The 19,667-nt window shown below is 42.2% G+C and overlaps 1 protein-coding gene across 1 annotated transcript; it reads left to right on the top strand.

Moving 5' to 3' along the window:
• The first annotated feature begins 14,507 nt into the window (after positions 1–14,507).
• Positions 14,508–18,614, top strand: LOC138898535 (uncharacterized). Its single transcript, XM_070184610.1, has 4 exons — positions 14,508–14,711; positions 14,793–14,877; positions 17,331–17,803; positions 18,201–18,614. Exons 1-4 carry the CDS (start codon positions 14,508–14,510, stop codon positions 18,612–18,614), a joined length of 1,176 nt encoding a protein of 391 aa, XP_070040711.1.
• Positions 18,615–19,667: the final 1,053 nt, after the last annotated feature.

The following is a 19,667-nucleotide window of genomic DNA, read 5'->3' as shown; positions in this document are numbered from 1 at the left end:
GGCCTAAGCTCTCACATTAGCGATAGTACCATAATATCCATACTTAGTTTCAATCTTCAATCAATCAAGTGACTACATGTCATAGTCATACAATCTCCCCAGGGGATACGCTCCCATGACCATCCGCACTAGGTAACAAAGTCTGCATATCCATACCACCAGCCATACAATGCTATAAAGCGAATTGAGAATCCGCAAATCAGTACACAAAGCCTCTTACACAGGACACCGATCTCAGGTGATGCTAAATACAATACTAGCTTACTCTAAACATCTGAATTCTTTCCTGCTCATCCGAGCTCGTAATATTCTTGTCTACACCGAACCACAACCTTGATCCTCAACTTCTAATTCCCATGCCGCTCACTGCACCTAACATGCCAATACGCGAGAGTACAAGAATCCCATCATAACTCCTGAACCACTAATAGAATAAACACTCCATTATATAGAAACCTTTCACTTAACTCATTTCAGGAGAACCATTGCAACACACGACTGAATTCACATAACTGCAGAAAATACAATCCTCAAGTAGTGGTCTAAACCACCATAAATCTTCCGGGATCCATCTACATATAACATGCCATTATAATCGAATACCTCCAAATAAATCAAATTACGACAGCCGTCAAGCCTTGCACATACCGCCACAAATCACCTGCATAACTTAACACGCTGAAGGAACTGATCATTGCCACCATCATGCCGATTCACCATTGCCAACCAAACCAACTTCTTCTAATTTACTCTGGACTTGCCTTAGGAATAATAATAGCTCCATTCGAAATATAACGAACCCAATCTGCACTCATCCTGAGTGACCTTATTTCTCGAGACCACGTTGCCTCAAAACCTACGAACTAACTCATACCCTCCTTGTGCGCACATTCGCATCTTCAACTGGTACACCCATTCTGATAAATCCTCTATGAATCCGAAGTTATTTTCTCCCATTCCTCCAACGCTACACCGCAGATCGATGATAACATAGAATACTCCAAGCCCCTTTCACAATCCACTGCAAAAGCTCGATACTTAACCATACAAAGGACCCGAAATCATTAGGCACCGCACTTTAATTTTTGAACCCACTAGGACCGTTGTTGAGAGTCACCCACTCTAACTTATTCTCGAATATAATCAAACTCCAAGGCCCTGCTACCACATGACCATCCTCTCAAAGAAGCAACCGGCTGAATTCCTTTCCTTATACATCACATCCACACGAAACATAGACTCTAAGTCTTCCCAAAACTTGAACATGAACTGATAAGGCCAAATATAGCACACATTCCTCAAATTCTTTGCTCAAATTACCACTAATGTTTTCTTTCCTTAGTCGTAATAACCCACCAATACACCGATAACTAGAAACCGCACAAGTAGACAACCATACAATCCAATCATAGACAGTGGGGCTCTCCCACTTAGCTTGAAGCTATAATTACATAACCCTTGGACCCACCAAGATTCCTTCTTCCCCATTGACATCAGCTGAAAGTCCAACAATACATTTCAAACTCGAAGTCATGTTGCATCTAAATAAAATCCGTGGACCTAGTCACTGTCCACCATGAATTCCTAAATGGCTCCAAACTTTCCTCAAGTCGTGTGGCTATCCTACCACACAACCCATATGCTACTCCTACACTCTCCCACTTTGGTTAAACCCTCTTCTTTAAGCAACTCCTCGACTTCTGCTTTTCATATTTGACCTTCTAGCAATTCAACCATCGCAAAACAACTCCCACATGTCCTTCCTCGTCCTTCGCTGCCCAATTGTTGCCTCAAATCTGAATCCATCTCTGTAACACTTGAGCTAATAAATTGCCACCAACTCCAAACCTCCTAGAAGATCATCCTTCTCGAGCCATCAACATTAGAAATACCTATTTGATTTCGAAATCGCTACACTCCGCCATCTCGGACAACCGCTTCTCTAGCACCATTTCACACTACCCTGCCCCGAAGGCAAATTGATGAAGACCATAACACCACATCACAATTGGCAATTCTACCATGCTCAAAAATACCAAGTCTCGTTACTCCATTATCCCAAACTTGAACATTCATAGTCTGATTGCCTTTCTTCCGCTGGAAATAAAATGTTGAACCTCTGAATCATGCATTGAGAAAATACCTCCTTTCAAGTCATTCACTGCCCTGACACAAAGACAAGCACCCTACCATTACACTAACACTGAGCGATAACAACATCTGAACATCGTAGCAACCTACACGTTGCCTTGAAACCATCGAAAATATAGTTATTGAGCTGAAATAACAGAACCTCCTTCCACAAGAAGACGATAATAACCTGCTTGAATGCGCAGGGAGAAACACCTTGCTCCCCATCTGTAGTACCACTGCAACTCCTCGATGCCCAAATGACATGAGCGGTGAATATCGTATAAGAATGAGTAGGAAGGATATAAAGGCATAAGCCTCAAAGGAAATCAAATCAGACGATGAGGAATCAAGAAGGGAAGTGCTCCTAACAGCCCTGTAGCCTCTCTAAGATAAGTACAGACGTCTCTGTACCAATCCGCAAGACTCTACTATACTTGTTCATGACTCGTAAGACCTAAGTCAACCTAATGCTCTGATACCAAGCTGTTATGATCCAAAATCCACTAGAGGTCGTGATGGCGCCTAACATCGCTGTCAGGCAAGCCAGCAGTGAATGTTTTACTTAATTACTCATTTTAGTATTTTGAAATCATAATTTTCATCAATTAAATAATAAGAAATAGAATTTATAGGGTTACTGATAATATTTTCACAACTACAATAAAGGACAACCCATAAGCATTCCCAAAACCCGGTGTCACAAATGCATGAGCATCGACTAGGAAATAAAATAAAATACAACATCTGTTTGAGATACAAATTAGATAGGAGAATACAAATAACTCTGATGGAGACTCTGCAGGCTGCGGATCGTAACATGAAATGCAGCTTACGGTAAGTCCCATCAATAGCCGCGCCTCAGCGCCCAAGAGATCACCAGACATATATGTACCTGCACAAAAATGTACAGCAAGTGTAGCATGAGCACGTAAATCAACGCGTACCAAGTATGTATCTAGCCTAACCCAGAGAAGTAGTGACGAGGGGTAGACATTAACACTTACTAGTGGTTCAGTAAGACAGATACAGTAAGGAATAAACAGATACGGGGAAGAGTAAATAAACAAAATTTAAACAAGTGTAAATACGTGATACTGTCCTCCTCTCTACAATAGACTGAACCCCTCAATTAGCAATTACCTCCTCAACCGGAGCATATATATATATATATATATATATATATATATATATATATATATATAACGAACCTCACTAGATAGGTTGTCATAATTCAAATCGGGAAGACTCATAGATACACTGACTTCTTGTCAGATATTACGCACGATTTCCATGAGAGTATTTTATAGAAATGCCGAGGTGCACGGCCCGATCCCATCATAATCTGTGCAGTGCCGAGGGTCGAACGGCTCGAACCATAGATACATTTATTATTTGGCCGAGGCGAATGACCTGCTCCCATGAGAGTGTGGTACATAATCATGCCGAGGCGAACTTCCCGATTCCATTAGAATAAGAAGCTTTGACGGGTGAGTTATAAGGAGCTTTGAGGAAACTTTTCGATGAGAACGCATAAAGCGAAAGAAATTCGTAAGAGGAATACAATTATTCTGCAGCTAATCATAAAACTCATCAAATATTTACAATAGCAAGTCTATCACTCTATTTTCGTTTAGTCTCAAGTAGTAATACGAAGTAAAAGAATTTAATAAGCAAGTGATAACCCAAATAGTAAAGTTATAGCATGGCGTGAACCTGAATCTACCCAGACAATAACATGAATGTAGCTACGTGCGGACTCTTGTCACCTCATGCGTACATAGACCCGCAACAGGTAGCACATATCAATTACAACATCTAGGGGTAGTTTCCCCCTCACAGAGTTAGACATGAGACTTACCTCGCTCCAGAGTTTCATAACCAGCTCCAACGCCGCTCTAACACCTCAAGCCGGTGCCGGTCATTCCAAAACTAATCAATCAATTTGGAAATCCATAAATATATACTCTAATACTCATTATAAATCAAATTATAACAATTTCCAACTCCGTTCGGAATATCGATAAAGCCGACCCTTGGGCTCACGTGCTCGAATATCGAAAATTTTCGAAGATAAACATTACCCATAATATTACTAACTCAAATATACAATTTATTCCAAATTCTATGTCCAATTTCGTGGTCAAAATCCAAAATTACAAATTGTTAGGTTTTCTTCAAAATCTCACAATTTCCACCAATGTTTCATGTTCAAATTCATATATGGTTCATGTATTTAACTTAAAATGTGAAGGAATCACTTACCTAGTGGAGGATGATGAAAAAGCCCCTTCAAAAATCACCCCAAGATCGGCTCCAATGGAATATTTGAGATAGCCAAAATCCGTTTCTTACAACTTATACATTGCCCATGCGACCCTTCATCGCGAACGCGGCACTGCTCTCGCGTCCGCGAGGTTCAGCAAGCCCACGCCCAGAAATACTTCTTCGCGAATGCGGCAAGCCCCTCGCGTTCGCGAAGCACAGTCTGCCTCAGCCCCCAGTTCCACTACGCGTACGTGAGACAGGGCCCGCGAACGCGAAGCTTTACCAGCTAGCACCAGCAAACAAGCAACATCAGTTCAACCAAAACTGGCCCGGAACCATCCCGAAACACACCCGAGGCCGCCGGGACCCCATCCAATCATACCAACCAGTCCCATAACATAACACAAACTTTCTTGAGGCCTCAAATCACATCAAATAATGGCAAATCTACAAGTTGCGCATCGATTCAAGCTTAATGAACCATTGAGCTCCTAGCTTCCACATTCGTTGCCGAAACCTATCAAATCACGTCTGATTGACCTCAAAGTTTGCACACAAGTCACATTTGACATTACGGACCTACTCCAACTTCCAAAATCATAATCCGACCACTATATCAAAAATTCCCCTCCCGGTTAAACTTCCAAAAACCCCCAACTTCCAACTTTCGCCAAATGACCCCAAAATGATCTACAGACCTCCAAATTGACATCCGGACGCGCTCCTAAGACTAGAATCACCATATGGAGCTATTCCTAGGCTTAGAATTCCAAACAGACATCGATAACATTAAAATACACTTCAACCCACATTTATGAAATTCTTCCAAATGCCAACTTTCCATAATAGACGCGAAAACGCTCTCGGGTCATCAAAAACCCGATCCGGACATACGCCCAAGTCCAAAATCATCATATGAACCTGTTGGAACCTTTAAATATCGATTCTAAGGTTGTTTACTCAAAATTCAAACATTAGTCAATTCTTCAAACTTAAAGCTTCCAAAATTAGAATTTTCTTTCCAAATCAACTTTAAATTTCCCGAAATTCAATTCCGATCATGTGTACAAGTCATAATACCTGAAGTGAAGTTACTCAAGGTCTCAAACCATCAAACGATGCACTAGAGCTCAAAACAACCGGTCGGGTCGTTACAGAGGGTATGCGATGGTTCATGAGTATTGAGACGATGTGGTTTCGTGATGTAGGTCACTCGGGATGAGTGCGGATTTGTTTTATTACTTTTTGAAATGGAGATATTATTATTTATTAGGCAAGTAGAGAGTAAATTTGAAGAAGTTGGGTCAGCTAGTAATGGTTGAATCAGCATGGTTGTGGCAATGATCAGTTCCTTCAATGTGTAAAGTTATACGTGTGGTTTATGGTTGTACGCACAGGCTTGACAGCTACCACAACTTGATTGATTTGGGAGGTTTTTGATTCAAATAGCCTTGTGGTGTAAATGGATTCCAGAGGAGTCATAGCGGTTTAGATCACGGATTGAGGTTGTATTTTCTGATCTTTGGGAATTGAGTTGCGTGTTGCATAGGACAATTGGAAATGAGCTAAGTGAACGGTTTCTAGACAATGAGGTATTTATTCTACTGGCAGTTCAGGGGTTATGATGAATTCTTGTATTCTCACGTAACGGCGTGAAGGGTGTAGTAAGCGGCATGGAAATTGGAAGTTGAGGATCAAAGTTGCGGTTCGGTGTTGACAAGAATGTCATGTGCTCGGAGGAGCCAAGAAGAATTCGATGTTCAGAGTAATCTGACATTATCCTAGAATGGTGTTCCGTTGGAGGAGCGTTGTGTACTGATTTAAGTGTTCTTGATCTGCTTTACAAAATTAGTACAGTTGGTAGTATGGATGTGCAGACTTGGCTACCCTGGGCGGAAGGTCATGGGAGCGTACCCCATGGGGTAATTGTATGAGTGTGACCTGCTAGACACTTGATGGTTAAATATCAAAACCAAGTACGGAGATTTTTGGTACTATCGTAATGTGAGGGTTTACACCTGGAAGGTGCTCTATTCCTTTGGTTGTGAACTGTGGGGGTTATTCCGGATTGAGACGGCTTGATTATGCGCATGTGTGTTGAGGTCCCGTGTAGCCTGTGGTGTCATATGAGCAGGATGGCTCTCGAGATGCAGGTCATTTATCACACCTTAGTCGTGCTTGGGTTTTGTGGCATATTGCGCTATCCATCTCCCTAGAGTTGTATTTTTGCACTTGGCGTGCTTGTGGCCGATATTCGGTATTTCATTGGTAGAAGCATTATGGCTTGAGGGGTATGTCCTTATTTATTGTTGTGAGTGGATCGGGTTGTATTCCACAATGGTATCATGTTTGGATCGTATTGCACGCCGCAACAGTGTTATGTTAAGTACGGTTCCCTATATCTATTTGTGCGTATTTCATTTCTAAATATCTAAGAAGGGTTCATAACCTCTGTTCGACCGTTTTATTTGTTGCGCGGGCTGGGTAATTCTTTCTCAGAGTTTGTTCCTCCTTATGTGTCATATTTGAGTTGTAGCTGGTCGGCGCATTAATGGCATCATATGAGATCTGACTTAGTGTTTGAGGTGGCTTATTGTCTGAGCAGCTTGTACTGGGTGTGACGAGAATTATTGGACCTGAAATTTGTGCAATTAGATTTATATAAGGTACATTAAAAAGAAAATACCGTTATTCAATTCAGAATGAGGTAATGGTTCTTGTCAGGAGGAGAGACTCCATGAATTATTGATTTGGCAGGTGGTTATGCGTTTCTACATGTCTCTTTTGTCATGGAAGTATTGCGAGAGTTGGAAAAGTATTTATATACGTCATGAGATGTATTGCGGGCATCAGATTTGTGAAATTACACCTGTTGTGGTCGGAGGATGTTATTATGGGCATGTGAATTATGCGGGGCATGGTGTGATTTCATCAAAAGGTGTACGATCGTGTTTGGGTACGGTGTGTGGTGATTGGTACGGTGTTCCTATGTTGGAATCATGTCTTGTAGAGAAATTCTGAGGTTGGGATTTGGTTCGAATGCTTATTGACTAAATACAAGGGAGGACATTCAGTCCGACTCAAGCTAATGTGCCAAACTTGGTTGTGGTGGCACGGGTAGGTGCACGAAGTGTTAAATAGTGATTTTGGATAACTCCAGAGTAGTCCTCAGCACGTTCGAGGATGAACGTATGTTTAAGTAGGGGAGAATGTAACGACCTGACCGGTCGTTTTGAGCTCTAGCATGTCATTCGACGGTTTGAGTAGCTTCACTTCGGGTATTATGACTTATACGTGTGGTTAGAATTGAATCTAGGGAAGTTCTAGATTGATTTGGAAGGAAAAATCTAATTTCGGAAGCTTTAAGTTGAAAGAATTGGCTACGGTGTGACTTTTGAGTAAACGACCTCGGAAACGGGATTTGAAGGTTCCAATAGGTTCGTATGATGAATTCGGACTTGGGCATATATTTGGGTTGAGTATCGGATCACCCGGGAGCATTTCGACATTTATTATGGAAAGTTAAAATTTCGAGAGTTTAAGAATTTCATAAGTTTGGTTTGAAGTGGATTTTTTATGTTATCAATGTCCGTTTGGGGTTCCGAGCCTTGGAATAGCTTCGTTATGTCAATTATGACTTGTGTGCAAAATTTAAAGTCAATCAGACCTGATTTGATAGGCTTCGGAGTCGTATGTTCAAGTTTGAAGTTCTAAAGTTTATTAAGCTTGAATTGGGGTGTGATTAGTGTTTTTAGCATTGTTTGATGTTATTTTAAGTCTCAACTAAGTTCGTACTGTATTTTGGGACGTGTTGGTATATTTGGTTAAGGTCTCGAGGGCCTCGGGTGGATTACAGATGGTTAACGAATTGAATTTGGCCTTATGAAAATGCTGGTGGCAGCATATCTGATGCAATCGCACCTGCAAGGTATTGGCCGCAGGTGCGGAGCTGCAGAAGTGGACAAGAGGGTCGCAGAAGAGGCCAGTCATGATTGGGACTAGGGTCGCAGAAGCGAGCAGGTGGACCACAGAAGCGGAGTCGCACGTGTGGCTGATCTATCACAAAAGCGATTGGCGCGAGTGAGGACTGCTTTGCAGTAGCGGCAATATTTCCGCAGAAGCGAGTCTGCAGATGTGGACCATCTGACCGCAGAAGCGTGAGAATCCACATAAGCGAGGAGGAGCATCGCATCTGCGGAGCCGCAAAAGCGGATAATGGACCGCATATGCGAAAGAATGCTGGGCAGTAAGTTTTTATAAAAAACATGATTTGGCCTATTTTTCTTCCATTTTTCACTTGGTTGGGGCGATTTTGGAGAGCTTCAAGGGGATATTTTCATCAAGAAACACAAGGTAAGTGATTCCCACCTATTACAACTTAATACATGGTTTGTATATGGATTTAAACATGGAAATTAGTAGAAATTTGGGATTTTTGGTAAGAAAACCTAGAATTGATAATTTTTTATTTTGACCACGGTTTTCGAAATGGAATTATGAATAAATTGTATATTCGAGTTAGTAATGTTATGGGTAATATTTATATTCAAAAATTATCGGAATCCGGGCATGTGGGTCCGAGGGTAGAGTTTTTAGACTTTTCGAGCGGAGTTGGGAATTTGTTTAAATTGGTTAATTATGGGTATTAGAGTATCTTTTGATTGGTTTACACATTGTTTGAATAGTTTTGGATCGACGGGCTTTGGTTTGAGGGGCGTTGGAGCTGGTTATAGAACTTCAGAGCGAGGTAAGTCTCATGTCTAACTCTGTGAGGGGAAAACTACCCCTAGGTGATGTATTTGTTATGTGTTACTTATTGCGGGGGCTACGTACGCACCAGGTGACGAGAGTCCGTGCATAGCTAGATTCATATTATGTACAGGTAGACTTAGGTTCCCGCCATGCTATAACTGTACTATTTGAGTTGTCTCTTGCCTATTAAATTCCTCTATTTTACATTACGACTTGAGACTAGATTTGCGTAGAGTGATAGACTTGCTATTGTAGAGATTTGACGTGCTTCATGATAAGCCGCGGATTTAAACTGTACTCTCCTTACGAAATTCTCCCGCGTTATGTGTTCTCATCGAAATGTTCCCTCAACAATCTAGAACTCCCATGACTATTCGTGAGTGGGGTCGAGGACCAGTCAAACCTTCTTATTCTAATGAGATCGGGCCGTTCACCTTGTCAGGATAGATACATCTATGGTTCGTTCCGTTCGACCCTTGGTAGTGTGCACACTATGATGGATCAGGCCGTATGCCTCGGCAGGATTTATGTGCCATACTCTTATGGGAGCGGGTCGTTCGCCTCGTCAATAAAATAGATGTATCTATGGCTTGGAAATGTTATGCTGGATCGGGCCGTACACCTTGGCATTTCTATAAAATACTCTTATGAAATCGTGCGTAATAATTGGGGAGGTAGCTACTAGCTGAGAGTTTGAGTTATTGCTGAGAGGAGAATTGTACCACGTATTATGCTTGTTACTTCATTTATTTCCTCTAATTTACAATTGTTTACTTCTACTGTATCTGTATTGGACCACTAGTAAGTGTCGATGTTGACCCCTCGTCTTTACTTATCTTGGGTTAGGCTAGATACTTACTGAGTACGCATTGATTTACATACTCATACTACACTTGCTGCACTTTTTGTGCAGGTACACATATGTCTGGTGGTCTTTGGGGGCAAAGGCTCGGCCATTTTGGGGACTTCACCGTGAGCTACATTCCATAGATCCACAGCCTGCAGAGTCTCCATCAGAGTTATTTATATTTTTCTGTCTAACTTGTATTCCAGACAGATGTTGTATTTTATTATATTTCCTAGTTGATACTCATGCACTTGTGACATCGGGTTTTGGGGGTTCCTACGGGTTGTTCACTATTGTAGTTTGCGTAAATGCTATTTCACACTATTTCATTAATAAAAAATATGATTTTAAGGTACTAGAATGAGTAATTAAATTGACTAATCACTATTGGCTTGCCTAACGTATTAGGCGCAATCGCGACCATTAGTGGATTTTGGATCGTGACATACTCATTATATCTAAATTATACACTTAATATGCAAGTGTTAGAAACATTGATATAACGAAGGTTGGTCATAAATTTGGAGAGTTTCCTTCTAAAGTGGAATCTAACATTTGCATCTGACAAGTGAGGCTTGCTCAGTTGCTAAAACACCTTCACCTAAGATCGTTAGGTCCTGGGTTTGAGTCATGTTGGAGGAGAAGTGTGAAAATACTATAGATCCTCCTAAATTGGGAGGAAAAGAAATAAAAATAAAAATAAACCTTTGCATCTATCTTCTTTAGCAGGACGGTTTGCTTGAGTGTCAAAACCAAGTGGTGGTTGTGCTTCCTTGACTTATCGAACCAGCGTATGCCCATTCCTCTCTGGTGATTCGATTCAGTCAACGATTTCTGACACAAGATAGATAAATAGATAGGAGAGTGATTTCCAAGACGAACATTGAAAGAAATAATAGATAGATCATCTTTGTTCAGGAAAAGAATCATTTATTATATTGCCTTATGCATGTGTCTACCCAAAAAATGGATAGAGTTGAATTTGTATGTAGTTCTAAGGGTATGTGGTATAACTTAACACAAATGGTAAGGATAAATAGAAAATATCAAATACGGATTGTAAAGAATGAAAAATAAACAAGGTTGGAAAGAAGATGATTTAAGGACTAAGCAAGATGAATCAATCTATGAAGCTAAAAAGAATAACTCTTCAATATAGGAGTGCATGGTATTTGAGTTACAATGTAAGCAAAAAACTTTCCCTTTACAGAAATGTAGCCATCCTCTTTATAGTGGAGGATCCTACTTTAGATATAATTAAAAATATATAGTGGGGAACCCATGATAAATCAGCTTTTCCCTAATTCCCGCCGAGATTCTCTCTCTTAGTGCGGTTGCAACGACTCTTGTGTGTGAGCTCGAGCTTGATCAGACTCGATGTTGGTCGGTATTGTTTTTAGAGCTCGATGCGTATTTGAGCTCGATGCCGACTCGGGGTCTATTAATGACTCGGGCTCGATATCGGTTGGCCTTTGCCCCTTAAGCTCGATTCCATAACATCTCATCGTAGTTCTATTCGGACCCGAGCTCGATAATGACTTCGAACTCGGTGTTTAACCTGTGCCTGAAATCTGAAGCTCGTTCGTGCCATCTTCTGAACCCATCTCGATATTATGAAGTCTTCCTTTGGTCCATTATGATCCCATCTCGATCAATCGTACGAAGACCGAAATTAATTTCGACCGTATACAACATGTTTAGAACAAAATAAAATTTGTAGGTTTTGGGAAAATGCTACCGAAGTGCATAGAATATGAAATGTGTCACACCAGTTTTTACCCCAAAAGATATATGTTATAGATTGTGTGGGTTAAAGAGTTTTTCCAATTAAAGTGACAATCTTTTATAGGGATTATATTATTTACAGAGTCACCACTTGGAATTGAGTTTAAGGTGTTCCAAGTCACCTTTTATTTGAATATCCCTAGTCAAAGAAGGTTGACTCTTTTTATTATTGGTCTACGAAAATAGGAGACTGGGTAAGAAATTATGTTGACCAGGGAGATGGTGTGAGGCACTCCCCGAATCACGTAGTTCCAGCACAGTCACTTTATTGACTACAACTTGGTTTGAACTAATTTTGGACAAACTGTGATTTATATGATTTTCATGTTTCGCCTATATATGCCTTTAGTGCTTGATTATTAAGATTATTTAAAGTATGTTTTTAATAATAAGATGTCATAACCACACTACGCAAGCGAATGCGTGATCCAGACGAAATTTATTAATTTTGACATAATAGCGCTACGCAAGCGAATCCATAGTCACGACAAAGGATTATTAGCACGTTATTACTTTTGGAAAAATTACTACATCTGAGAAAATAATTTTGTAATTTATTAAATTTCAACTACCACTAATTTCTCAATGGCTCGATAGGATATGCACTGACGTTTGCATCGAGCCCGACCATGACATACATGGTAGATGTCCCGTCAGTTTAGTTTACCAAGGCATTTAATGCGTGTCAGACTGTGGTCGGCCACCGCTGATATTGAACCGCCATTGCTTCAATCTATAAATTGCCCTTCCTTTTACCATTTATCATTTTTACATCTTCTATCTTCCAAATTTTCCAAGTTCTTTTTCGTATCTTCTTGTTTAATAATCGAGAGGCACCTCAAACAGCTAAAGAAAGATTGCAATTGTGAGAACAAAGAAATAGTAATCCCGTCTTCTGACGAAGATATCACCTCTTACGTGAAAGGGTTTTTTAAGTGTGCATACTTACCATTTTACGTTAGGTCCCCTCGACCCCGTTATTATTGATTTCTGCCATCAATACCAAATAACCCTAGGCCAGATCCATCCTTCTTTTTGGCGCATCATTATTTTGATTTGATACTTCGTGAACAATATCGAGGGGATGCCTTTCACCCTCGACCATCTCATCTGATTGTACTATCCTCGCTTTTTCGAGGCGGGTTAATAAAACTACAGTGTCGGGCTACCAAGGTTCTATTCTCCGGCATAGACGAGGACAAGGATCGAGGCTGGATGGGCAAGTTCGTTCGAGTAAGGACTTCGGACTTGATTCTGACTGAAAAGATGCCTTTTTCCGAGGAGTGAAACATGAAGCGTAAGTGTAATTCTGATGTTATATCCTACTATTTTGCCCTTTCATTTATTTTCTCACCTATATCCCCTTTTTTTGATTCAGCGGTTCCCTCAAGAACTGGGTACGAGATCTGGCTTCGACCTCCACATACGCCGAGCGCTCATGGCGTAAATTGTCAAAGGGATGATGGGAGGCCAAAAATCATGGTAAGCCCCTTTCTCGTATTTTTGGTAGTTCGAACGAGATGCTTTCTATATACTTCAATAAAGTTTCCTGTATATAGGTGTGGGAAAAGATACGGTTTTGAGGCCCTCGTTCGTCGAGGAAGAGGCTTCGGCCTCTGTTCCAAAGCCGGTGAAGGATAATAAGAGAAAAAGGGCCTCTGCTTCCGAAGATCCAATACCGAAGATGAGGATGGCTCGTAAGCCAAGGAAGAGTACCATTCCTTTGACCATAGAATCAGTTATGCGTCTAAGGGATGAAGATGACAAAGAAGAAGAAAATGACGGGTCCATGCTGGCGGCCCGAATGAAGAAAAACATTGATGCCCCAAAGGCAGATGAATCGATGGTGATTTATAAGGCTCCGCCGCGGACTGAGGAGATATCGGAGGAAGGCTCGAGCAAAGTCCTCGAGTCATTAGAGATCAAGGATGCTTCCTACTGAAGTCAACAAATAGGAGGAAAATCAGAAGGGGCCGGTCTTGAAGCTCTCCGAACTGAGGAGAACGCCCCAAGCGAGTCACTTGGGGAAATAGTAATCGGAGATTCGCCCACTCTCCCTGCCTTTTCTGAAGGGGCTATTTGGGAAGCCCAAGATTTAGGAGCCCTCGAGATGAGCCGGTCTCATGAAGGACAGGACCCCTTCTGTGATTTGTTTACTGGGGTTGAGGACGCTACTGGTCCAAGTGATGTGTCGGGCCTTCTCTGTGTAGTGCAGCTAGCTCTGAATCAGGTAAGCTCTTAACTCTCTTTATTGATATTAATTTTTATGTTTTGCTATTCTTTTCTAACTTCTTTTCTTCTTTCTTCGCAGGCCGTGGCGGTTCATCGAGAAGCATGTTCTCGGTCTCAAGCTGGGCTGCATCGGTTCAAGACCGACCTCCGACGAGTTACAAAGGAGAGGAATACCCTTAAACTCCTTTCCGGGCAAAGGGAAGAAGAAATCAAAGGTCTTCGAGCTGAGTTGGCCAAGGCTCATCAAGACCAGACCGAACTGACCGAGCAGGTATTGATAATATTATGAACTTATGGGCTTGATTCATGATTGGAGGGTAATATTTCGATCTCACAGCTGCAGCAGAAACTTGAGACGATCGGGCAGCTTCGTGAGGAAGTTGATACAATAGGGGAGGAGACTATAGGATGGAAAGATGGCGTGGACCGTCTTGCTGCAGAAAAGGAAACTGTTCAGGTCCAATTGTCATCGACTGCAAGCCAACTATAAGGCATGAAGGAGAAGAGCATGGTTCAAGCGAGAAGAATAGAGGAACTCCAGGCTCGGTTGGCCTCCGAGCTTGCTAAGGCCAAATATGATGTCGAAAAAGCAAAGTACTATACGGATGCATTAGTGGCCGTCTATCGGGCAGATGTTGAAGCTACTCAAGTACAAGCAAGAGAGACAGCCGAGATTGCCAACACCCGAGCACATTGGGTTGCTGAACTTACTAAGTGCCGATCTCGGAGGGAGACCCTTGAGGAGATCCATGCTTGAGGTTTCGATCTTACTGAAGAGATAAAAAGTGCTAAAGAGCTCGAGGTCGATGCTGAAGCCTTGGCTTCCGACGATGACGACGATGTTGATGATGACGATGATGGGAGTAAGAGCGGGTCCGAGAGCGGGGAGGTGCCCGATGGAGAAGAGACCGCTCCCGGAGATAACCAAGAAACTTAGCCCTTCGTTTCCATTCTGGACGTTGTAAACAATCATGTAAACAATCTTGTATACATATATAAATATCTTTTCTTTTCCCGACTTGCCTCTATTTTATTTCCTGCCTTGTGAAGATTTTATATTATTCATGCCTTATGAATGTTTTCATAAGGCTTTAGGCAATTTGATCAAATTTAGACTTTGTAGCCTTTATAACCGAGTGAACGCTTACTCAATCTTGAAATAAGGAAGCCCATAGGCTTAGTAGTCGAGTTGAGTGATTTCTTTAACTTGAAGTAATACAGCCCGTAGGCTTATTAGTCGAGTGAGTGATTGCTCAAACTCGAGATGATATAGCCCGTAGGCTTATTAGTCGAGTGAGTGATTTGAACTCGAAATAATGTAGCCCGCAGGCTTAATGGTAGAGTGAGTGTTTTTGAACTCGAAGTAATGTAGCCCGTAGGCTTAATGGTCGAGCGAGTGCTTTCAAACTCGAGGTAATGTAACCCGTAGGCTTTAATGGTCAAGTGAGTGATAGCTCAAATTCGAGATGATGTAGCCCGTAGGCTTATTGGTCGAGTGAATGTTTGCTCGAACTCGAAATAAGAGTAGCCCGTAGGCTTAGTAGTCAAGTGAGTGATTTCGAACTCGAAGTAATGTATCTCGTAGACTTAATGGTCGAGTGAGTGATTGCTCAAACTTGAGTTAATGTAGCCCGTAGGCTTATTAGTTGAGTGAGTGATTCAAACTCGAATTAATGTAGCTCGTAGGCTTAATGGTCGAGTGAGTGCTTGCTCGAACTCGATATAAAGGTAGCCCGTAGGCTTAGTAGGCGAGTGAGTGATTTTGAACTCGAAGTAATGTAGCTCGTAAGCTTAATGGTCGAGTGAGTGATTTCTCAAACTTGAGATGATGTAGCCCGTAGGCCTAATGGTTGAGTAAGTGATTGCTCAAACTCAAGATGATGTAGCCCGTAGTCTTATAAGTCGAGTGAGTGATTCGAACTCGAAGTAATGTAGCCCGTAGGCTTAATAGTCGAGTGAGTGCTTGCTCGAACTCGGAATAAAAGTAGCCCATAGGCTTAGTAGTCGAGTGATTGATTCGAACTCGTAGTAATGTAGCCTGTAGGCATAATGGTCGAGTGAGTGCTTGCTCGAACTCGAAATAAAAGTAGCCCGTAGGCTTAGTAGTCGAGTGAGTGATTCGAACTCGAAGTAATGTAGCCCGTAGACTTAATGGTCAAGTGAGTGCTTTCTCGAACTAGAAATAAAGGTAGCCCGTAGGCTTAGTAGTCGAGTGACTGATTTCGAACTCGACGTAATGTAGCCCGTAGGCTTAATGGTCGAGTGAGTGGTTGCTCAAACTCGAGATGATGTAGCCCGTAGGCTTGTTAGTCGAGTGAGTGATTCGAACTCAAAGTAATATAGCCCGTAGGTGTAATGGTCGAGTGAGTGCTTTCTCGAACTCGAAATAAAAGTAGCCCGTAGGCTTAGTAGTCGAGTGAGTGATTTGAACTCAAAGTAATGTAGCCCGAAGGCTTAATGGTCGAGTGAGTGCTTGCTCGAACTCGAAATAGGGTAGCCCTTGGGCTTCGTAGATAATCCTCGAGTGAGCCAGTATCAAGGTATATGTGTTCGATAATCGAGAGGCACCTCAAACAGCTAAAGAAAGATTGCAATTGTGAGAACAAAGAAATAGTAATCCCGTCTTCTGACAAAGATATCACCTCTTACGTGAAAGGGTTTTTTAAGTGTGCATACTTACCCTTTTATGTTAGGTCCCCTTGACCCCGTTATTATTGATTTCTTCTGTCAATACCAAATAACCCTAGGCCAGATCCATCCTTCTTTTTGGCGGATCATTATTTTGATTCGATACTTCATGAACAATATCGAGGGGATGCCTTTCACCCTCGACCATCTCATCTGATTGTACTATCCTCGCCTTTTTCGAGGCAGGTTAATAAAACTACAGTGTCCGGCTACCAAGGTTCTATTCTCGAGAATAGATGAGGACAAGGATCGAGGCTAGATGGGCAAGTTCATTCGAGTAAGGACTTCGGACCTGATTCCGACTGAAAAGATGCCTTTTCCCGAGGAGTGAAACATGAAGCGTAGGTGTAATTCTGATGTTATCTCCTACTATTTTTCCCTTTCATTTATTTTCTCACCGATATCCCCTTTTTGTGATTCAGCGGTTCCCTGGATGCTCGGTGCAGTTCTCGATCTCAAGAACTGGGTACGAGATCTGGCTTCGACCTCCACATACGCCGAGCGCTCATGGCGTAAATTATCAAAGGGATGATAGGAGGCCAAAAATCATGGTAAGCCCCTTTCTCGTATTTTTGGTAGTTCGAACGAGATGCTTTCTAAATACTTCAATAAATTTTCCTGTATGTAGGTGTGGGAAAAGATACGGTTTTGAGGCCCTCGTCCGTCGAGAAAGAGGCTTCGGCCTCTGTTCCAAAGACGGTGAAGGATAAGAAGAGAAAAAGGGCCTCTGCTTCCGAAGATCCAATACCGAAGACGAGGATGGTTCGTAAGCCAAGGAAGAGTACCATTCCTTTGACCATAGAATCAGTTTTGCGTCTAAGGGATGAAGACGACAAAGAAGAAGAAAATGACGGGTCCATGCTGGCGGACCGAATGAAGAAAAGCATTGATGCCCCAAAGGCAAATGAATCGATGGTGATTTATAAGGCTCCGCCTCGGACCAAGGAGATATCGGAGGAAGGCTCGAGCAAAGTCCCCGAGTCATTAGAGATCAAGGATGCTTCCTACTTAAGTCAACAAACGGTGGGTACATCGGAAGGGGCCGGTCTTGAAGCTCTCCGAACTGAGGAGAACGCCCCAAGCGAGTCGCTTGGGGAAATAGTAATCGGAGATTCACCCACTCTCCCTGCCTTTTTCGAAGGGGCTATTCGGGAAGCCAAAGATTTAGGAGCCCTCGATATTAATTTTTATGTTTTGCTATTCTTTTCTAACTTCTTTTCTTATTTCTTCGCAGGCCATGGCGGTTCATCGAGAAGCATGTTCTCGGTCTCAAGCTGAGCTGCATCAGTTCGAGACCGACCTCTGACGGGTTACAGAGGAGAGGAATACCCTTAAACTCCTTTTCGGGCAAAGGGAAGAAGAAATCAATGGTCTTCGAGCTGAGTTGTCCAAGGCTCATCAAGACCAGACCGAACTGACCGAGCAGGTATTGATAATATTATGAACTTATGGGCTTGATTCATGATTGGAGGGTAATATTTCGATCTCACAACTGCAGCAGAAACTCGAGACGATCGGGCAGCTTCGTGAGGAAGTTGATACAATAAGGGCGGAGACTATAGGATGGAAAGATGGCGTGGACCGTCTTGCTGCAGAAAAGGAAACTGTTCAGGTCCAATTGTCATCGACTGCAAGCCAACTACAAGGCATGAAGGAGAAGAGCATGGTTCAAGCGAGAAGAATAGAGGAACTCGAGGCTCGGTTGGCCTCCGAGCTTGCTAAGGCCAAATCTGATGCTGAAAAAGCAAAGTCCTATACAGATGCATTAGTGGCCGTCTATCGGGCAGATGCTAAAGCTACTCAGGTACAAGCAAGAGAGACAGCCAAGACTGCCAACACCCGAGCACATTGGGTTGCTGAACTTACTGAGTGCCGATCTCGGAGGGAGACCCTTGAGGAGATCCATGCTTGAGGTTTCGATCTTACTGAAGAGATAAAAAGTGCTAAAGAGCTCGAGGTCGATGCTGAAGCCTTGGCTTCCGATGATGACGACGACGATGATGATGACGATGATGGGAGAAAGAGCGGGTCCAAGAGCGGGGAGGAGCCCGATGGAGAAGAGACCGCCCCCGGAGATAACCAAGAAACTTAGCCCTTCGTTTCCATTCTGGACGTTGCAAACAATCATGTAAACAATCTTTTATACATATATAAATATCTTTTCTTTTCCCGACTTGCCTCTATTTTATTTCCTGCCTTGTGAATATTTTATTTTATTCATGCCTTATGAATGTTTTCATAAGGCTTTAGGCAATTTGATCAAATTTAGACTTTGTAGCCTTTATAACCGAGTGAGCGCTTACTCAATCTTGAAATAAGGTAGCCCATAGGCTTAGTAGTCGAGTTGGGTGATTTCTTTAACTTGAAGTAATACAGCCCGTAGGCTTATTAGTCGAGTGAGTGATTTGAACTCGAAATAATGTAGCCCACAGACTTAATGGTAGAGTGAGTGTTTTCGAACTCGAAGTAATGTAGCCCGTAGACTTAATGGTCGAGCGAGTGCTTTCAAACTCGAGGTAATGTAGCCCGTAGGCTTTAATGGTCAAGTGAGTGATAGCTCAAATTCGAGATGATGTAGCCCGTAGGCTTATTGGTCGAGTGAATGTTTGCTCGAACTCGAAATAAGAGTAGCCCGTAGGCTTAGTAGTCGAGGTAGTGATTTCGAACTCGAAGTAATGTATCCTGTAGACTTAATGGTCGAGTGATTGATTGCTCAAACTTGAGATGATATAGCCCGTAGGCTTATTAGTTGAGTGAGTGATTCAAACTCGAATTAATGTAGCTCGTAGGCTTAATGGTCGAGTGAGTGCTTGCTCGAACTCGATATAAAGGCCGAGTGAGTGGTTTCGAACTCGAAGTAATGTAGCTCGTAAGCTTAATGGTCGAGTGAGTGATTGCTCAAAGTTGAGATGATGTAGCCTGTAGGCTTAATGGTTGAGTGAGTGATTTCTCAAACTCGAGATGA

The sequence above is a fragment of the Nicotiana tomentosiformis genome, chromosome 9 (assembly GCF_000390325.3).
Source record: "Nicotiana tomentosiformis chromosome 9, ASM39032v3, whole genome shotgun sequence".
In the NCBI taxonomy this organism is placed as follows: Eukaryota; Viridiplantae; Streptophyta; class Magnoliopsida; order Solanales; family Solanaceae; genus Nicotiana; species Nicotiana tomentosiformis.
Note: the sequence above shows the minus strand (reverse complement) of the source record. Positions and strands in the feature narration are given on the sequence as shown.

Bases quoted from the DNA above. Each gene is read 5' to 3' on its own strand.
- LOC138898535 (XM_070184610.1), top strand. From the start codon at position 14,508: ATGAAGGAGAAGAGCATGGTTCAAGCGAGAAGAATAGAGGAACTCCAG. The intron at 14,712-14,792 runs GTTGCTGAACTT...CTTACTGAAGAG, and splicing joins CCAACACCCGAGCACATTGG to ATAAAAAGTGCTAAAGAGCT. The intron at 14,878-17,330 runs GTAAGAGCGGGT...TCCTGTATGTAG, and splicing joins TGATGATGACGATGATGGGA to GTGTGGGAAAAGATACGGTT.